Source organism: Notothenia rossii, assembly GCF_949606895.1.
Source record: "Notothenia rossii genome assembly, chromosome: 2".
In the NCBI taxonomy this organism is placed as follows: Eukaryota; Metazoa; Chordata; class Actinopteri; order Perciformes; family Nototheniidae; genus Notothenia; species Notothenia rossii.
In genome coordinates this window covers 40,903,171-40,922,585 of record NC_136904.1, presented here as the reverse complement: position 1 = coordinate 40,922,585, position 19,415 = coordinate 40,903,171, and the positions used below count along the sequence as shown (strand labels likewise).

General features: G+C 39.6%; 1 protein-coding gene across 1 annotated transcript in view; it reads right to left on the bottom strand.

The window, feature by feature from the left end:
- The window catches only part of LOC307030058 (neural-cadherin-like), a 597,902-nt gene that overhangs the window by 45,573 nt on the left and 532,914 nt on the right, over positions 1-19,415 (bottom strand). Inside the window, 2 exon segments of the mRNA XM_079666281.1 lie at positions 5,123-5,303; positions 13,309-13,573. Of these exon segments, the coding sequence (XP_079522407.1) occupies positions 5,123-5,303; positions 13,309-13,573 (446 nt within the window).

Genomic DNA, 19,415 nt, shown 5'->3' with positions numbered 1-19,415 from the left:
GAAAATAGTACCCGTCATGCAGATCAGGATCCCTCCGCCACGCTTTGGGATCCTGATCGACCGACGAAGCTCCATTTAAAATATACATATTTTTGGCGAATTACTGAGTTTAGGCACGTTAATAACGTTGTAATGAAATTGAATACAGTATATTCATATGTGTCAGTGATTTCATGTCAATTCGACGAACATAAACATAAATGATCGTGGTGAAGATCACCAAGGTCAACACCCTCAACTCTTTAATCTCCATCTTGTACAACATGTGAGTGTTAGGAGACGTTAACCAGTGCCAAAAGAATAGAACACACTGTTACGAAGGTCCTCTTTACTTTCTGTCAGCTAAATTATGTATTTGAGGGTTTTACTGCTTTTCCAGTTGAACAAAGTGGACTTAGACTACCAACGTGCGTATCGTGTTTAAGACCACTTTTCCCCTTTCTAAATTACTTAAAGATAATTAACTGTGTCATGACGAATGCTTAGTGTTCATGCTTTTCTTATGCCTGGTAAGAGTCTGTGTATGTGTTAAATGCCTGTCAGTCAACTTCTTCTATTCTTCTATTTTCTCTGATGTCTCTTATCATTTCCTATCATCAGCCATGACTAAATCAGTGCTATGCATGTCTTATCATAACCTAGATGAGCATGCATGCTCACTCACAGCCATTAGCAAGAGGTGTAGTGTGGGCGTTTCTGAAGGGTGATCACCTTGGTCTTTTCCTAAATACTTAGAATCAGATTAGATTAGAGATACTTCTAGCTCACCTTTTTTGCTCTTATACATCATGTTTTCTGTTGCATACCAGAATTTGCAAAAGAGCTGCTGATTATGCTGCAGATCAGCTAAGGTCCCTCCATTTACGAGTCATAACTACTTTTTGCCCTAAAAATGCTGCTTCTGGAAAGGTAGGCTCAGCGGCGCAGACTGAAAACTCATCTCTTTAGACTCCACTTCGAGCGATTGAATTACTAACAAAGCACTTATATACTAATAAAGGACTGGCTTATCTAAAGCCAGTTGAGTAGCACTTGAAATGTTTGGCTCTATGAAACCTGATGTACTTATATGATTCTGTTTTCTTCAAGGTTGTATCTTCCTGGTCGAATGCACTTATTGTAAGTCACTTTGGATAAAAGCGTCAGCTAAATGCAAGGTAATTTAATGTAACCCCTGACTGCGTTTGCTATCTTTTCATTTTATTTTTGTCTCTAGCTAACTTATTTTTAACCTATAAAAAGGTTCCCGGGAAAAAGTGGAGAATATGTAAATTAACATCGAGAAGAAGTAGCCTTCATAATTAAAAAACACAATCACAAACAGCAGTGACAATAACATATGTTTGATAAACCCCTTTTCCACAAAGAGTGACCAGTACTGTTACTATAAGCTCTGATATAGCCTCTTGCTTCCTACAAGCTAGATGTGTCCAAACTGAACTTGTAATCCAGCTAGCTAGCTAACAATATGCTATTTTGACATATCCTTTTTTATTTAGATCAAATGTTACATTTACAAATCAGTGTTTTTGTTTATCTGAGCACCGTGGAGAACGATTATCCACACTACAGTCTGTTATTATTGGAATATTTGAATGGTGGCCCATGTGAGTAATCAGGTATCAGACACTAGGGCTTGGAGGACTCCCTGCTAACACTCACTACTCTCTAATCATCTTCCAGGGTTCAGGTCAAGTAGGGACGAGAACAAGGCGAACAAGCAAGCAGAGTGGGGATGGAAAGGGAGACTGTGAGTGTGTATGTGTGTCCATTATATACACAGATCTGTGTGTGGTTGCGATGCTACATGGCCTGAAATATTGAGCAGGAGCGAGCAAGATGAGAGCCATAGAAACCAAGAAATGGAGGGGCAAAGTGCGAGAATGAGAGCCTTTGTAAAAAAGGAAACACAGCATGGCTCGGTGGAGATATGATGCTTGCGAGTTGATCAGAGGAAGAAAAAAGATAAGGAAAGATTAAAAGCCCTGGTTCACACACTGAATGGAGGCTGATACTTCCAGTAGCAGGACAAAATTGCTGAGATTACTGTGAGTGGCTGAGAGCACTTGGTGTTTGATTCAGTGTGTGCCGCGGGAGTCTGCACGACATTTCCTATTTTTTGCTGACAAAAAAAGAACCTCCTGCACAGAAAGTCTTACAGCGTTGCACGCTAAACGTTGATCAAGCATAAGTGTGAATCCCATCAGGGTCAGAGTGCTGGGGAAAAACGTTTTTCACCTCCAACATTTGAGGTATTTAGCTTGGTGACTGAGCAGATGGGGATCACTGCTTTATTCATTGCCTTTTAAAGGGAGACGTGGCCGTTTTTAAGGTTCAAAACTCTCCCTGAGGCCATGTTCAGACAGACAATAACTGCCACACCTCAGTCATAGTGCAGTGGCAGAGAAGCAAAAAAGATCATGGCTCAACTTTTGCTGCAGTGTGGTGTCGTGTCAGCCAGAGAGCCACCCAGTTGGTCAATCATATCTCTGCTCACACAGGCAGAGAGGACATTTTTTGTTGTTGTGCCATCCTCCCTCAAAGAGTACAAACTGTCATTTTGTTTGGTAAGCCTTCAAACTGCAATTCTTGGTTTGTTTTTCATCCTCCCACCAAAAAGGTGGAGCAACATGTAAATAATTGCAGCCTCTAACAACTAAACTTCACTGCTGTATATCGTAGACTGTATAGAAGAAGTGGACGTAGTCACTGTGATGTCCCCCATTGGTCATTTTGAAGCCATTTTTGCTAAGGCCATCTTGTTGCAGTGAACCGAGAATAAGCTAAATATAATTGAATACTTAAAGACACATTTTTACGCAACAATAAAGGCTACAATTGTCTTTCACAAACCAAAAACAACCTGGGAAAATGTTCAAAGATGACAACAACCAAACTAGACAACACCCTCTTTCTGATATGTCACTCACAAGGTAGCCATGCCCTAAATCTAAGCATGCTTTACCTTTTATTTTAATCTAAGCCGGACCATAATTTTGAAAAATGAGCATTATGCTGTTTTGGAGTATTGAAACTAGCATTGAGGAAATACAATCAAAACGAAGAATCTAATCCTAACCCTTATTCAAGTGAAAAGTATAGTGTCTTATTTCTCATAGACTTCTATGCAATCGGAATCCATCTTGCAACAGGTAGAGCAACTCCATTAGAGAGAAAGCTCATTTAAGTTAGGAAGTTCTACATGTACATTTCTTAGCATTACAAACTAATTATTTAGTGAATTTCTAAATTATTTTGAGAATTCTGCTTCCCTGAAACTTGGATGGAGACAACAACAATCATTAGGAATATGTTTACTGAGGTAATTAATTAACTTGGAATTAAAGTAATTTTCTCATAGACTTTTATACAACTAGGCTTCCTTTTAAAACACGTGGAATCATCATTCATTCATTCATCATAGAGAATGCAGGTTTGAGGCACTTCTATATTGACTTTATTCTTAAGACCTGGAGGTTTTTGCTTTCAAATGCTCTACATTAATATGTTTAAGTGATGCATAAAAATGATTCAGTGCATTTGAAGATTATTTTTGACAATTCTGCTCCCAAAATCCGGCAGACTGTTTCGCCAACAGCTGTGTGCAGAGGCCAGTTCAAATGAATGTGTGATGTCATATGAAGCTGTAGGACGCCCTTTGAAGCAGCTCCACAATATTTCTGCCCTGTCAGGCAGGCTGAGGGGGGTGTGGGGGGTGCACAGGGCTGATCTGAGTTCACATGACACCCCTGCCCATGACTTGGAGCCTAAATGAGTTTACTTGCTCATTTGTTTTTCAAATAACAGATACCCATTTCAGAAGTAAACAAAATGAAACATAGTGTGTGACCTTCAAACCGGTTCGTTGCTTGAGATTGTCGGGCAGTCACATCACATTTTTGTTTATTTCAGCCTGTGGTGTTAAACATTAATCCAAACAGCAAGAGACAGTTGAAGCGTGGTAACACCAAGAGCCCTGACAAATACAGGGATTTTTGTTTTTGGATTTCAGACCTAGAAACATGAAATCAAGAGATGTTGAAGTGAAAAAAAACACAATTTCTAACATGATCCCAACTGCAGTACAACTATTGTACTGATGTGAAGTTGAGAGACTTGCATATCTAAAACATCCGAGCCCTTAGCATAATGCACCTCAACATCATAGTTTGTTAGATTTGGTAAATACCCACAGCTTTCCAAACTCCACATCCCCAGTTTTCATTGCACATTTTTTGTTATTGATTTGTTTTGACAAAATTCAACATAAACTTTAGGGTTTTAGTTATGATAGCACAATTAAGGTAAGTGTTTGTTCTGCAGGGGAAAGTTCACACGGCGAAACACATGACTTTCACGCAGCTGACGTTTTTTTGTGTGATTGAGTGTTTTGGTCTTTTCGATAAAAAGATTAGGTTCCATTATGTTCAAACATCGTTTTTACAAGTTATTTTAGTACACTTTTTACATTTTGAAAACATGTTCTAACTTCTAATAATGTTTCTTAAGCCACATAAATAAAACATAATATATGAGATGAATTACGTGATTCTGATAGATATGAAAATACACGTCTTATTCTTTCCAATCATTTACTTTCCTTGCATCTCTGTGTTGTTCTCCTGAAGATTAAGTATCTAATTTCCCCCGACCACATGTTCGAATATCTAAATCTATTCACTGTATTCATTAGAAACTTCCTATTACCACTGTTGTTTCTGATGTGATTATTACACGGTTACTCCAAGAAGCCTTCTTGTTTGTTTCGTCCAAATGATTCTGGTGTGAACAGTCAGGCTCCTGCTGGACAAGGCGCAGCACTTCTGTGTCCGCTGTGAACCCAGGGTCATGCACACATGGTCAAACACTTCTCATGCCGGGAAATTGTTGTCCTAGAATTTGACCTTTCACCGGTTTTAGAACAAAAAAAGTCTTCCAACTCTTCAGGTCGGGGCCCGGTTGGTTCAATGCACATGTATGTGGCTAAACCCAAAAATAATGGCAATGTCAAAAGGTGAAAAATGGCTTCTGAGGAAGAGTGAGTTGGTTTAAACACATGTTTTTTGTGCCAACATGATGAGTGTGTATGTGGAACAATGTTCAGTGAGGTGTGAGTATGTACCTGCATTCGTGCACTCTCCACAAGTCAACACAGGTGAAGGGGGGGCTACATTGGTTCCTTTTGCAGGAGTCAGAAGAGCACCCAAGGGAGACGCCCTGCACGCTGACCTGGGAAACCCCATCACGCGGCTGGCTGTCCAGGGGCATGTAGCGGCCGTTGAGGCGTACATCTCTCATGCAGCCTGCAGGTAGAAAAATGGAAAAGAGTTGAGTTCAAACAAATGTAACCACACGGAAATAGTTTTTCCCCATGTACCTGCGAGCAAATCAACCACATATTCTTGATGTATTACTGACTCCATTTCTAACAGCATAAATCAACCCTGGTTTGTTAGTGGAGATAATTTTGTGTATTTTAGTGTCCGGAAAAGTCATTCATACTGGTCAAGGAAATCTCCAAAGGCAACATCTGCATAACTGTTGGATATCCTATAATGCGCTCCATGGTGCAGTGACATCTGTGCAGTTTAGACATGTCAATGCTTTGCTGGGTCACATGCATGATACTTACGCAAGGGGAGTCAAAGTATTTGAAAGGTTGATTGCCATTGCAACACAAATTAAAGGGAAAACATCGCAAATTGGGGTAAAATGGTTTCATGTAGTTACAGTAAAGGATATATCCGGTTTATTACCATTTGGATCCACTTATTTTCGTATGTTTCATTTAGCTGATTATTTTATCCATAGTAACTTACAATAAGTGCAATAAACCATAACAAAAAACAACTCAGCAGCAAGAAACATGCAGTACTTTGCTTCAGGTAAACCAAACCATTGCAAGGGCAAGTGAATTAGTTCCAAATGGGCTAAACCATGTGCATGCCAAGAGTCAGTAATACGAAAATAAAAAGGTTCCAGTTTAGTTACATAAACTGTCCATTGTAAGCATCTTTTACAAATTACAGTATACATAGACTGACTTCCCTGTTTTGCCAGCTTTGACTTCATTTAATGGTTAAATATATGTGGACAGCATTGCTATTTTATGTCTAGGCTGTGTTCTTGTAATTCCCTGACATGGGGCCACTAGCTTAGCACAACAGCTAATCATTGGGGAGTGTCTTTATCATTATCACCTTCATGTGAATGGCATTGGTTTAATTGATACCTTTGTCGTGGTAAGCCTAATCAACCATTAAGTCTTAACTCAGTGTAGTGTTGCTAAGGTGTTACCATGGAGAAACTGAGCAACACCTGAGGACACATTTCTGCTGCTTCTGTTCTCGTCACTTCATTACTAAGTTTATGCGTACAGTTAACGTCTCCTTCACCCTCTATTTGGAAGAGATGTTAACAAAAGTAAATGCACACAGACAATGGTGCACTCACACACACATACACTTTCCCTGCCACTATCTATCACGCCTACCTCTTTTGAAGAAAGGCTTTTAAAGTCTGTTTAATAAACTCTTGCATTGTCTTTTACTGCCTGAGGCACAGCTGTCTAACAGGCTCTGAGCTCGTTATGTCTCTCTCTCACTTTACGTCTGCATCCCTCTATACAGTATGTGCGACCTCTCTCTGTCTTTATTATCATTCAGTTTTATGTATCCTAATTGCAAATTCTTGACTGTATCTGCTGACACTTGGGTTTATAAGTCCCTCATTTTAACGTAATAAACATTGTACACTATGACCTGCTCAACAACCTAAAATACGCCAAAGCTAGATGTTTGGTAAATTGATTATTACAGAGTTCTCGACATAAGGTGGTGCAGTGATGACGTATTTGTGTAGGCCGACCCAGAAGTTAGCATTGCATGGGGTTCCTTGACAAAAGGAATGGGATTTTTGAATATTGCAGAAAATAAGCTCTTTTACAAACACAGGTTCTTGCTGACACATTTTGTTCAGCAGGATAATCCCCACATATTTGAAGCGCAAATTCAATCGCTAGGGGCTTAGCGTCGGGCCATAAGTGAACTACATTCAACTGGTAGGCCATCACCACGGCTAAGCTATATGCCAACACAGTCTCACGGAATTTCGTGTTCACCAACACGATTTTCCCCTTTTTTTCGTGTTGCACAGCACAATTTTAAAAGCAATGTAAATGATAACAAATTAGAAGGAAAAACAGATACAAAAAAATAAAGATTTCAGTATTCTGACACAGAACGATTTTAGAAGCAATGTATTTCTATTGGTAACTACATGTTTCGTGCCTGCACCAAATAATAACAAATTAGGAGGAAAAAAATATGACAAAAAATACAGATTTCAGTATTCTGAGGCTCTGAGCCATTTATTTTCCTCGCGGACAGCAACAAAACTCAAACATTATGCAATTTAAAATAAAAGGGATAGGGTTAAGCTTAGGGTAAGATATTGAGTAAGAATATGTTTTTAAGAACCACACAGCTTCTGGTATTCCAAGACCCGACCGGACAAAAAGACGTGGCGCACACGAAACATGCTACCAGTAGAAATACATTGCTTTTAAAATCGTTCTGTGTGACACGAAAGAAATGCGAAAATCGTGTTGGCGAACACGAATCAATAGATTACATTAATTTCGTGACTATATAACACGAAATGCTGTGAGACTGGGCTGTATATGCGGCTAATGCACAGTATGATGACATTTAATAGCCTAGTCTCCTTTAGCCACTTGTTAGCAACCTCTGTTTTGAAGACACATACAATCACACCACAGAAGTGCTACCATTTGAACTCAATCCAGGGTTTAAGGACTCATTCAGCATGTGAGTGTGTGCCCATTGTGTGGATTTAGCTGTAACAAAGAACATTTTGTCTTGGCATTGTTTCAACTAGCAGTTTTTTATGATGTGATCTTTTTCTTAAATCAGCCTTTTGGGAAATACACCAATTAACTTTCTTTCTGAGTGTTAGATTAGGGGATTAATACATTGTTTATGTTTGTACTATAAATAACTAATGCCACAAGATGGTTAGCTTATCCTAGCTTAGCATTATGAATGATTACAGGGAAAATAGCTAGCCAAAATAAATAGCTATCTCACAAAAAACAGGCATTAGGCTTTTTACTGTTTACGACACGTTTCAGAAGGATCAATCTATTAGACATCTTTATTTATTCACACATAACATTTCAATTCATGTCCTTGAAAAGAGTATATGAATACACAAAGGGGCTTGTTTCCGGTAGCACTTTACACTTTATGTATTTGTCTTCACACACACACACACACACACACACACACACACACACACACACACACACACACACACACACACACACACACACACACACACACACAGGTTATATACAATTCAGTTTGAATGGTGTATAGCAAACAATCCTCAGTGCCACTTTACCCTTGTACGATCCACCATCTGCACTGAAAGGAACATTCAGTGAGATTTATTCCGTAATGCATCACCTCCCAGTCTCTAACAATGTTCAACTCTCAATAAATCTGCCATTCATCTGTTGGATTGTAAAGGACTGCTCTCTTGAAGGAGGTGCATTTGTGTCCTCCCTTGGAAAACGAAATATGAAATTGTTGTTCTGTACACATTATAAAAAAGATCCTTGGCAGAACAAACGAGGGGATTATTAGAATGTTTTGCACCACCAATTGAAAACCTCTAAATCAGGGGTGCCCACGCTTTTTTGGCTGGTGAGCTACTTTTGAAATGACCAGCTAACCGAGGTCTACCAACCAAAAATAAAATCCCAAATTGCAAGGGTTGCTGAATAACACGTTTTTACATGGGATAACTACAATAGGGCTGCAACAAACGACTAATTTCATTATCGATTAATCTATAGATTAATGAAACGATTAATCGACTATTCGGACTACTGCTGTGTGCCTTGCACAATTTCTCAAACGCTCTTATTTAGCCATCAACTTTTAGATTTAGTTTGAGGTTGTTTTAGGCATGTGGAAACTAACAATGAAGACAATAAAGATGAATACTTGATTCAAAAATACATATATTATTAAATTAACTGAACAAATTGTGAACAAAATTAACATTGCTTTTTACTTGAATTAAATAAATAATATTTCACATCAAAAGAAACAACAATGTTTTAACAAATCGTATTAAATAATGTGATGACAGAACTGTAAACAGAATAGCTGAAACTTTAACAAAATAAATAACTCAGTTACTAAGTCTAATCATTAACCCATGTTTGTATAATGTAGTTAACTCCGTGTGTTGCTGCTAGCATACATAACACCTGACGTGGAAACGTGAGGGATGGGGCTACAGAGCTACGAGAAAGACAGTCGAACCCGGTGCATTCCTCCGTCTGAATGTGGTGCACTTTTGCTAAATGTTTAGACAAATTGCTCGTGTTACCGCCCTTACATGCTAAACACTTTTGGTGACGAGCATTGTCCACCTCAAGACGGGTAACATGTAACCACACCTTGGAGCGCTTCTCTCCACCATCTCCTCCGTGTGTTGCATGCATGTAGCCGCTGCGTGTGTGTAAACTGCCCCGCCCCCTTGCAAACAGACGGGGGAGAGAGAGATCTCTTCTGGATTGGAAAGATAGAAAATACACCGACCATAGACGCATTTGTTTGTCTTTTTGCATGTTAGAAACGAGTTGGCGACACTAAGACTAAGAGATAATGTTTGTGTAGCAATAATACATGACCTTTCTCTTTCTCAACTCGCTACTCGGAGGGAAGTCGCTGTCATATGCCTTGTGAACACTCCGATAATGCCTCTCCACGTTACCTTTCTTTGGCAGAGCGACGCTTGCTTTACAAATAAGGCAAATAACCTTTGAATGTGACATCACAAAAAAAGATTCTCCCTCCCATTCTGTGTGGAAGTGGTATGTCTTTAGCTTTTTGCTCGTTCCCGCACTCATTTTGTTGTTTGTCTCTCCCGGCACTTGACTGATTTTGTATCGCTTTGCATTCTGGGTTAACAGACTGGAAAGCAATAGGTCGCTTTTTCTGTCAATCAAGTAAACTCCTGAATTAAGTGGCAGGGAGGCCAAGGGAGGAGGAATCAAAAGCTGTTTTGTCTATTTTAACGGAGCTGGATTTTTTTTTTTTTTTAATGACTCGCGATCTACCAGCATTGCCCCCATGGTCGACCGGTCGACCGCGGTCGACGTACTGGGCACCTCTGCTCTAAATGATCTAGCGACTTTGATGTTATTCTCTTTCAATGTGATCTTTTTCTATTTAAATCACTATCAAGAGAAACACAGCTGAACTCCTCTGCCATGTCTTTGAAATGAAATTATCTTTAAAGAAATCTCACGGTTTTTATCACATTGCACTCTTAGCCTTGAAGACAACCTACATAAACCTGACATGTAAGAACCAGGTGCTGCTTGCAGTAGATGTTCACAATGTATTATTCAGTGTAGTATACATTTGGGCCTTCCTGTACATGATACACTTTCAATCATGTCCAACTGCTGTGGTTCATATGGGTGTCTGAATAACTTTAATGCAACTAAAACTCAGCTACTTTTCAGTTCTGCTGTTTCTAATTCCAATAAACATTGCCCTCTTAAGCTTGTCACCTTCCTTTCCTTTGCCTGTGCTTGTAGAAGGTGTTATTTTACAATAGTGTCCTTTATTTATTTATTCAAGCATGGCTGAAACGCTCAACAAAAGAACCTGGACCAGACAAAAATAAATCCATGTAATTATCAAAATGCACCCAAAAAGGGAAATGTAACCGTACCTGCGCTGCCAGGCAAATGGCGTCCCCATGCTCCTGTGCTATTTGCACATATTTACAAATGAGGTCATATGCATATTTTGGTGCAAAAATTGGCCCTTTCCATGCAAATGAGCCTCATTGCAAAAACAGCCCAGTTCACAAAGAAAAGCCTAATAGTCACATGCTGTAACAGTGTAATAATTTGCATCTTCAGAGAGTTGATGAGCACCGGAACACTAGAATAGGATATGAAATCACGAATATGGTTTCTCTCTGTCACGTTTAATTCCTTGTCTTAAGTTTCTGATAAATGCCTTTTCAGCTCGCACTCTGAAAATCTTGATTTTGACATCGCTCTGCCTACTGTGTTCTTGATGCAAAGGCAAAATGATATTTTTCAATATGTATGGCCGTGTTTTGCTGTAATATCATTATGGCTATATCTTTTTGTGTATCTGACCTTGAGAAATGGTGAAGGCTGATAGCGTTGCACAGACAATCACAGTTGCAAGTGATGTAGAATTCATGATGATATTAGCAACCTTAATCTATTCTTCGTGAAAGAGCATGTCAGTTTTTATTCAATGTTTTGAACTGTGAATATCCTTGGTAAAGAGAAGAAATAATAGCAAACAGCAGCCACTTAAACAGAGGGGAGAACAATCAATGAACTGTAAATATTGGGCCATTGGTGCACTGCAGTTTAGTTTTAAGTGAAGCTGATTCAAGATAAATTGTTTTAGTGTGTGTAAAATAAAGTATAGGGCCGTTGATCCAAATACCTGGGCATATTTAACAGAAACCAGGTCATAGATAGTAAATAGACTGCATTGATATAGTGTGTTTCTTACCTAACAATCAACAATGATCAGCCAACCGTCACCCATTCACACACATGGTTGCAGGGGCTACCATCAGGAGCGATCAACACTTTCAGACACATTTGAACACTGATGGCGGCCATTAGGAGCATTTCTGGGTTCAGAATGTTGCCCAACGAGACTTAGGGGATAGAACGCCCGACCTTCTGATTAGTAGATGACCACTCTACCTCCTGAGCCACAGCCGGAAAGTGGCAACACATAAAAACCAGAAGGGTGAGCAGTGGGGAAAAGAATAGCTGTCCTCATCTGGTAAATCAGATTTGAGACCCTGAATGTAAATATTAAGGATGTTTTGTTAGAAATGTCAGCACCTGGGCAACTGATTCCTGGTAATGACACTATTTTGTGTCATGGGTCATTAAAGCACATTTTTTATATTTTTACCTTTTGTCCATTCACCAAGTTGTCCTTCAGCCTCCAGCTGCCTCCATGCAGACATACTTGACATTTCCAAAGTGTGAATGCGGACTAAAATGTACTTTGCTGACATATTTGGAATTAATTTAATTCCGGGCTTGGGAAATAATGGATTACAAATGGCATTTAGTGTTTGTTGTAAAAGGATCAGATGTTTTCTCTTCTTTATTACATGGCTTAGTTGAACACTTGATTCTGATTGGTTAATTCAGAACACGTGACACGTTGTTAATCCAGTAGTACAGACCGCTGTCAAGGACTTATTGACCGTTGATAAGGATGCTCACATCTGCAGAAAGAAGTCCGGTCGATTTAACTGTATACACTGTTTGCTTGTCTTTAGTTTTCCGTTGTCTACCGTCTGAGAGCAACATGGAGGATTTTAATATTCATTTTAATATATTTGGAGAGCACAGTAATTTGGATGAATGGTTAGTGGCTGATGAGTCCCCAGCGAAGAAAAGAAAAAGAAAAGAGGGAGAAGAAAACAGCGGAGAAGTAACGGGGCAGAAACCCTCAACACGGAGCTGTGGCCCTTTTTACTCAACGGTCCAGACATCAAACAGTGACACATATTCAGTTGGCAGTTACTTTGGCATTAGGGCAGGGATATCTAGATACTTTCCAAGGTTTGACATAATGAATTGTGCTACTTTTAAAGCAAGCAACGATGTTTTCAAATCTGTAATCAAAAAGCAAAACGCTATCGAAGCAGTTCCTGCCGTTGCTACGTAGTTCAGACGTTAACAACGGACTATTTTTCTTAGCGGATGCATGTCTTTTTAAATCAATAAATCAATGTTTTAAATCAATAATACTATTTTTTGAATCGATAAAAACATTTCAATTAATATTGGTAGTCATGTCGTTACTTTGTTGAGAATGTGGCCTTGTAATAAGCGTTGGGCTCCTGATCAGCCTGTCGGGTGTTCTTTTACCCATAATGACCGCCTCGCTGCACATTATCCCTTACCTATAAACGGTGCTGTTCTGTAGGCTGATACTTTAAGTGTGAATCTATACGCCTACTGCCTGAATACAATTTTTTGATCCTAAATATCTTGGTTTCTTCTTTTCTAAGGTCAAATTGTTCTGTTGTCTTACATAATACAGTTAATTAACGTTTTATTTTGAGTCAAACTTTCCACCAATGTGAGCAAAACAAAACAAACTGGACATTTCATGGAAAGTCTGTAAACCTACTTTTGATAAACTCTCACAGATATACAGGTGTTCTGTTAAAACTTACCCTGGAAGCTCTTGTTGGTTCCAGAGGGGAAGGTGTTTCCCAGCATCACCACGTTGGGGTCAATGATGATTTCTCTGCTCCGGCCCTGCGCCCCTGTGACCTCCCGCTGTCCTCCCCCTCCGTCCAGACGCAGCATTATCTCATTGTCATGCCGATCTAGGAAGACCTCGTGCCATTCACCGTTGTCAAGGCGATAAGTTGGTAGGGTTAGGTTGTAGTCCCCGTCACCGAGGTTGTAGAAAACACAGAGGAGGCCTTGGAAGATCTTCAATTGGAAAAAGGGGACATTTATTAGTTAAGTTACTTGACTTTGACTTCAGAAGTCTGGTCTGTAAATAATATTCATGTTTTTTAGGCCCCATTTGAATCATAATTGAAACATTTTATGACTGTTTTCTTAGTTTAATTGGAATAATCTTGACCATCATTAAGTTAATGAGTCTCATTGGAATGCACACATAATGTTAGGGCTTGACATTACCATGAAGCACTGGTAAACACTAAGAAATTGACGGCTGCACGCCTTTGATTAATTTATCATGTTGCTTTTTTTCAGAAAGTAATTCCCTGAACACTTCATTAGTTATCTGGCATTGACGCAGGTCTATCGGGAATATTACCATCGCGCTTCCTTCATACATGTAACTATGTGTTGAGCATGTTTTCTCGAACAGAGCATCATCAATCATCAAAGATGCAAGCCTCTCTTTTTTTCCACCTTTAACCATTTGTTAACATCAATCTTGCAGACACATATCTATTACAGAGACAACTAAGAAACCCATACAAAACTAAACATTAAAATGTTTCTGGTATTTTTCAGTCATTTCACAACTATGAGTTTAAAGAGGTTATATTATGCTTTGGGGGTTTTCCCTCTCCTGTAGTGTGTTATATATGTTTTTGTGCATATATATGGTCTTGAAAGGCTCCCAAACACCTCCATTGGACTCCTTTGCTTACTTACGTACACAATAGGCGCGTTCACACCGGAGTACTTTTACCTGTACTTTTCCTGTTTAGTTCCGTTAGTGCCTGGAATTTTGCGTTCACACCAAAAAGAGTACTTAGTTCCGAGAACTTTTACCCCCATGTTTAGTGCCTGCTAGAGAGGTGGTACTATCCTGGGGAGGAAAAGTACCAATTTCGATTGGCTAGGCGAATTGCAAACCACGCCCCGTAAAACTCTGAAAGGTTTTGTGAAGCCGCCATTGTATTTGCTGGCATTAGCATTATTAGCATTAGCCACCAACGGGGAGAGAATAACTTGTGGAAACACAAAAAAAAAATGGGAGCGGTGGAGTGATGAGGAGGTGTCGGCGTTCTGGCGATTTACTCGGAAGGCTTCAGTAGAAGCTGCTGGCACTCCCAGCAGCTTCCACTGAAGCCAGTCCCCAACTCCGGGGACTTCCGGCCGGGGACTTTGGGTGGCAGTAAACGCCATGAAGGGATTTGCGGCCTGCCAGTAAAGCAGAAGAAGAAGAAGTGACGTCAGCGGCTCATTTGCGTAATTCCCTCCAACACATAGTACGGGACATTCACAATCAGAGCAGACTGGGCTCTGGTTTCAGACAGAGGGTGAAAAAAGGTGCTGCCGCACAGGCAGTATGAGAAAAATACCTTTTCGAACATTAAAGCATGGAAACATGTCAAACTAATCAAAGGGTCTTTAGTTCGATCCCCCCCCCCCCCCTCCAGTCAACATGTCTACATGTATTGAAGAGTATGTAGGTCGCTTTTGATAAAAACGTCAGATAAAGGACATGTTATGTCATCAACACTCAACTTTTGGACAATCATTCAGAACATTGGGATATCTGTTATCTACGAAGTCATAGCCAAGTTTCCATAGTGACTGCAGGCTTGACAGTTGACAAAATAAAAACTGTAATCCTAACCAATTTTGGCTTATCATTTATGTATGCTATTGTACAAAGCCACTCTTGGCTGAGATTGCTGAAATTGTGACTGGAGAAAGGGGTCTGTTTTATTATTGCCCTTATTCTTGGAACGACCTGCAGGAAAGACTTCAACTAAGTTCTCTTATCTCTCTGGCCAGTTTCAAACAAAAGCTTTTTGTTACAAATATCCTTGCTACAATGCATAAGAATTGTGTCATGTCTGCATGCCTTTTTGTCTCTATGTGTTATATGCAATATGTGCATATTTGCCCTCTGCTGTTGATGCCCCTGGCCAGATCAAAATAGGAAATAGATGTTATCCCAATTGCGTTTTTTTATCTGGTTGAATTGAGGTTAAATAAAAGTGCATGGCTTAGCAGAGTGACACAGCTACACAAGAACAAACTGGGGAAGAAAGCATAAATTACGGTTGCAGAGTTTGCGGAGAACCCTAACAAATCAGATCATAAGCACCGCTCGTAGTTTAAAAAAAACTGCAACTGGTACCATAAAATTAACCAAGAACTGGAACGATTTTCTTCCAAACTACAACTGCCATCACTACATCACTACACTACATCATCAATACACTACATCACTACAACTGCTCTTTGAGCGGAAAGATGCACCATGTGTATTTCTTTGATGCTTTTAGTGGCCCAAAATACATTCCTTTTCCTCTTTTTTGGGACAGTAGTAGAAGTTCCAGTGGCAAATCTCAGCAAATCAAATCAAAACGTTTTACATTTCAAGATAACACCAAGGGTACAGAGGCAACTATGTTGAACTAACTGGAGTCCGAGTCTCAGGTTTCAAAGCTAATGGGATCAGGAGGAAGAAAAGATTTTGACTTGGTCGGTAAAGGAGTGGATCGATATGCCAATTTGGCCAGAAAAGCTGGATCAACCCCTGAAGATTGGAAGAAAAATTAAAACTCCTCACACAGTAAACTGACATTTCCACTATTCAATGAGCATGAAATCTTACAGAAACTTCAAAGAACATAAACATGAAAACACAAAATCAACTAATTTGTTTAAGGGCTGTTGGAGATTTGAGGATGTTTAAAACCAACCTCGTCTCCGCGTGTTGTTTGGTAAGCTGGGTAAATTCGTAAGAAGGAAGGGATTCAGAAACACCAGAATGCAAGTTAAACAATAATCTTGTTTTAATGGTACAAAGTAACAATACAAATACAAAGGAAGTACTTCCTGCTCTTTCTCCTTTCTTACTCTCTGGTCAGCCTGAAGAAAAAGAGAGCGAACCAAAGGAAAACACAGGCTTTCATACTAAAAACACAGGAGGAGGTGTGTGGATGTTTTCCCCCAGAGGTCATCTTATTGGGAGAGACCAACACATGGCCTGTCGTACCCAATCAGCGCGACACAGCAGAAGAAACCCGGAAACAAAAAGTCTCTTTTCAGTTACCTTTTGGTGTCTGGAACGATCCTGCTCTAAACAACAAGTTTCCTTATCTTATTTCACATCTTGCAGCCAGCACACACACATCCCCTTTATGGCCCTTTGTCCCTGAGTCCATCTTCCCCCCTCAGGTTACCACACACAAGTTAAAAGTATGTTTTAAGATATAGTTGTTATAGTTGGCTAAATATACGTAATACATGTAAATTACTTTCATATCAATAATAACGAGGAACACATTACCTATGCTCTTAAGCAGTATTAGAGATGCTTTTCAAATAGTCAAACTTCACACAGGCCCAATAGAGAGAACACACTCATTTGTCCTGCAGCCTTTCCAGCCATTTGAGCTATTGTTCACCTCTTTACTTCAAATAAAAGGTTTCACATTGCATATTTCCAGCTTCCTTTACACATACTGTTAATTAACCACACACATCTATTTAAAACAAGTAGATTTCCCTGATAATTGACATGCTGAAAATCTTAAGAAGAATGTCCCCTCCCCCAGCTCTCTCGTCCCTGTCATAAAAGCTGCTTCCATTTCATATAGAGTAATCAAACATGTTTAAGCTAATTTCTCCACAATGTTTGTAGCCATTTAGTACCCACACATGAAAGAATAAAAACAGAGGTATAGTTGAGCAGTAATCACGCAGCACATATATTTACTGCAATGAAAACACACACATTTGCCCTAAGCATGTGTAACGCACCCTCTTCTTTTATGAGGGAAACATTCCAGAGTTTTGGAGCTCTCCCCAAGTAAGGATGTCCCCTGCTCACATCCCTCTCTAAACACAAAGACTTCACCTCAATATATTGGGGAGGAAAAATATACTTTTTCCCTTCAAATTTAACACACATGAATATATAAGGTGACATTAAAATGAATATACCAGATTGAACTTTCCTGCCATAACACGTTACTTTAATACTTCAAATAATTCAAATAATACTTCAGGGTTTAAGCGCCTCCATCCCCTATGCACAACAACTTTTTAACCACCAAGCAATGGTGACATGTTTTACCATAATGTAATCACAAAGCATTCAGGGAAAAGCTATTTGTCAATCGAGCTGTTACTATTGGCCTAACATACATTTTAAATGAGGCACTGCTTTGGTAAAGCTGACAAGTGTACTTGCTATTTGTTGACTTGCAAACTGCTGTCAACAACACACACACAAACACAGGAAAAGTGACTAGTGAGGAAGTGAAGGAAGGAAGGGGGAAGCAAGAAAACAAAAATGTATGTAATATAAGTTAAAATAAGGGAAAAACAAATGACGTGTTTCAGCAACATGCTGTTTCCCTCCGCCCGCAGATCTTCATATGTAAACGGTCCCATTTTGGCTTGGCCGTGATGCTAATCCCATGTCTATCACAAAGCATTTGTTTTAAACAAATTCATGACTTCCTGCGTGTGTATGCATTTGTGTGTGTGTCATTGAGAAAGAAAGATAGACAAGTCCATTTAAAGAGGGATAGGGTGGTTGGTGGGTCGTCCTCATTTCAATTTCAGACCATTTCCTCCAAGTGTCCCACTGAGCATCATTTTCTCCCCTCCATCTTTCTTTGCCACGTAAACAGAGGAGCGAGATGAGAAGGGCAGCGAGACAGAGAGATGTGAGGAGAAATGAGAAGTGGCTATTCACCATTAACGCTCCCACTTCTCCTCTACATATTAAAGACAAAGCTAGCTTTTGGGGTCTGACAAACTTCCATTCCTCTCCTCCACCTGTGTTAGTGACTTCCTCTTCCTTTAAAGCAGTGCTCCGAGGTTCTTTAGCTTGAGTAACGTGGCTCGTTTCAAGGCTGTGTTATGAAGTATTAATTATATTTAGTATCCGCTGCCGCTGGGGCAGCGCTTTTTAACCAGCGACACTTACAGCCACCTGATTCTACCCCCAATTAAAGCTGAACCAAGCGGAGCAATTTGGCTCCTGCTTCACTCTCTGTGTGATGTGTGATGTGTGTTCCAGGGTGTGTGTTTGACTTTGCAGGAATGTCATAGGTGTGTTGGAATGTGTGTAAATCCATTTTTGAGTCAACAGTCCCACTGCAGGGACAGTTCTTATCCTCCAGATGCTTCCCTTGACAGACTGCTGCAGCCCCGTGCATATGACTTATAAATCTACACCTTTCTCGTGATTAAATAATGATGTGAAAACACATATTATGTGCGTATGTGACAGGCTTGTGCATGTTTCCTCACCACTTTAAATTATACTTGAAACCACACTCTGCTCTTTTACTATCAATATCTTACTTTCCCCACCTCCTGACATCTGGCTTGCAGTTTCTCCATCTTTAGAGACTAGATATTGATTTGGTCATAAAAATAATACCATATGCTGCTTGGCAATTGGTGATGAGGATAATGTTAAATAGTCTTTATAGACAACTTTGTCCCAACTGAAACATGCCATGTGTTTGTTAAAGCAACGTTTCCAATCATTTAGGAATAACTTCAAAGTTTTCTGAAAATAACTCAATGCAATGTTCTACTAAATACAGAAAATGTTCTTTATATAACTTCCATTTAAACCTTAACCCCAACCCTAACCCTAGACCAAAAAACGTTATTTTTTACAAGTTGAAAAGCTTATCTGAAAACAACTCTACAGTTTTCGGCCGGCTGTGCACTGGCTAGTTTTGTCCTGCATGACTCTCATTAAAATATGTGTTCATCATTCCCCAGTCAAGGTAATATGCCTTTTAAAAAACAAATTAGCCAAACGAAGTGAACATAATGAAGCGTCCAAATGGCAAAGTGACTC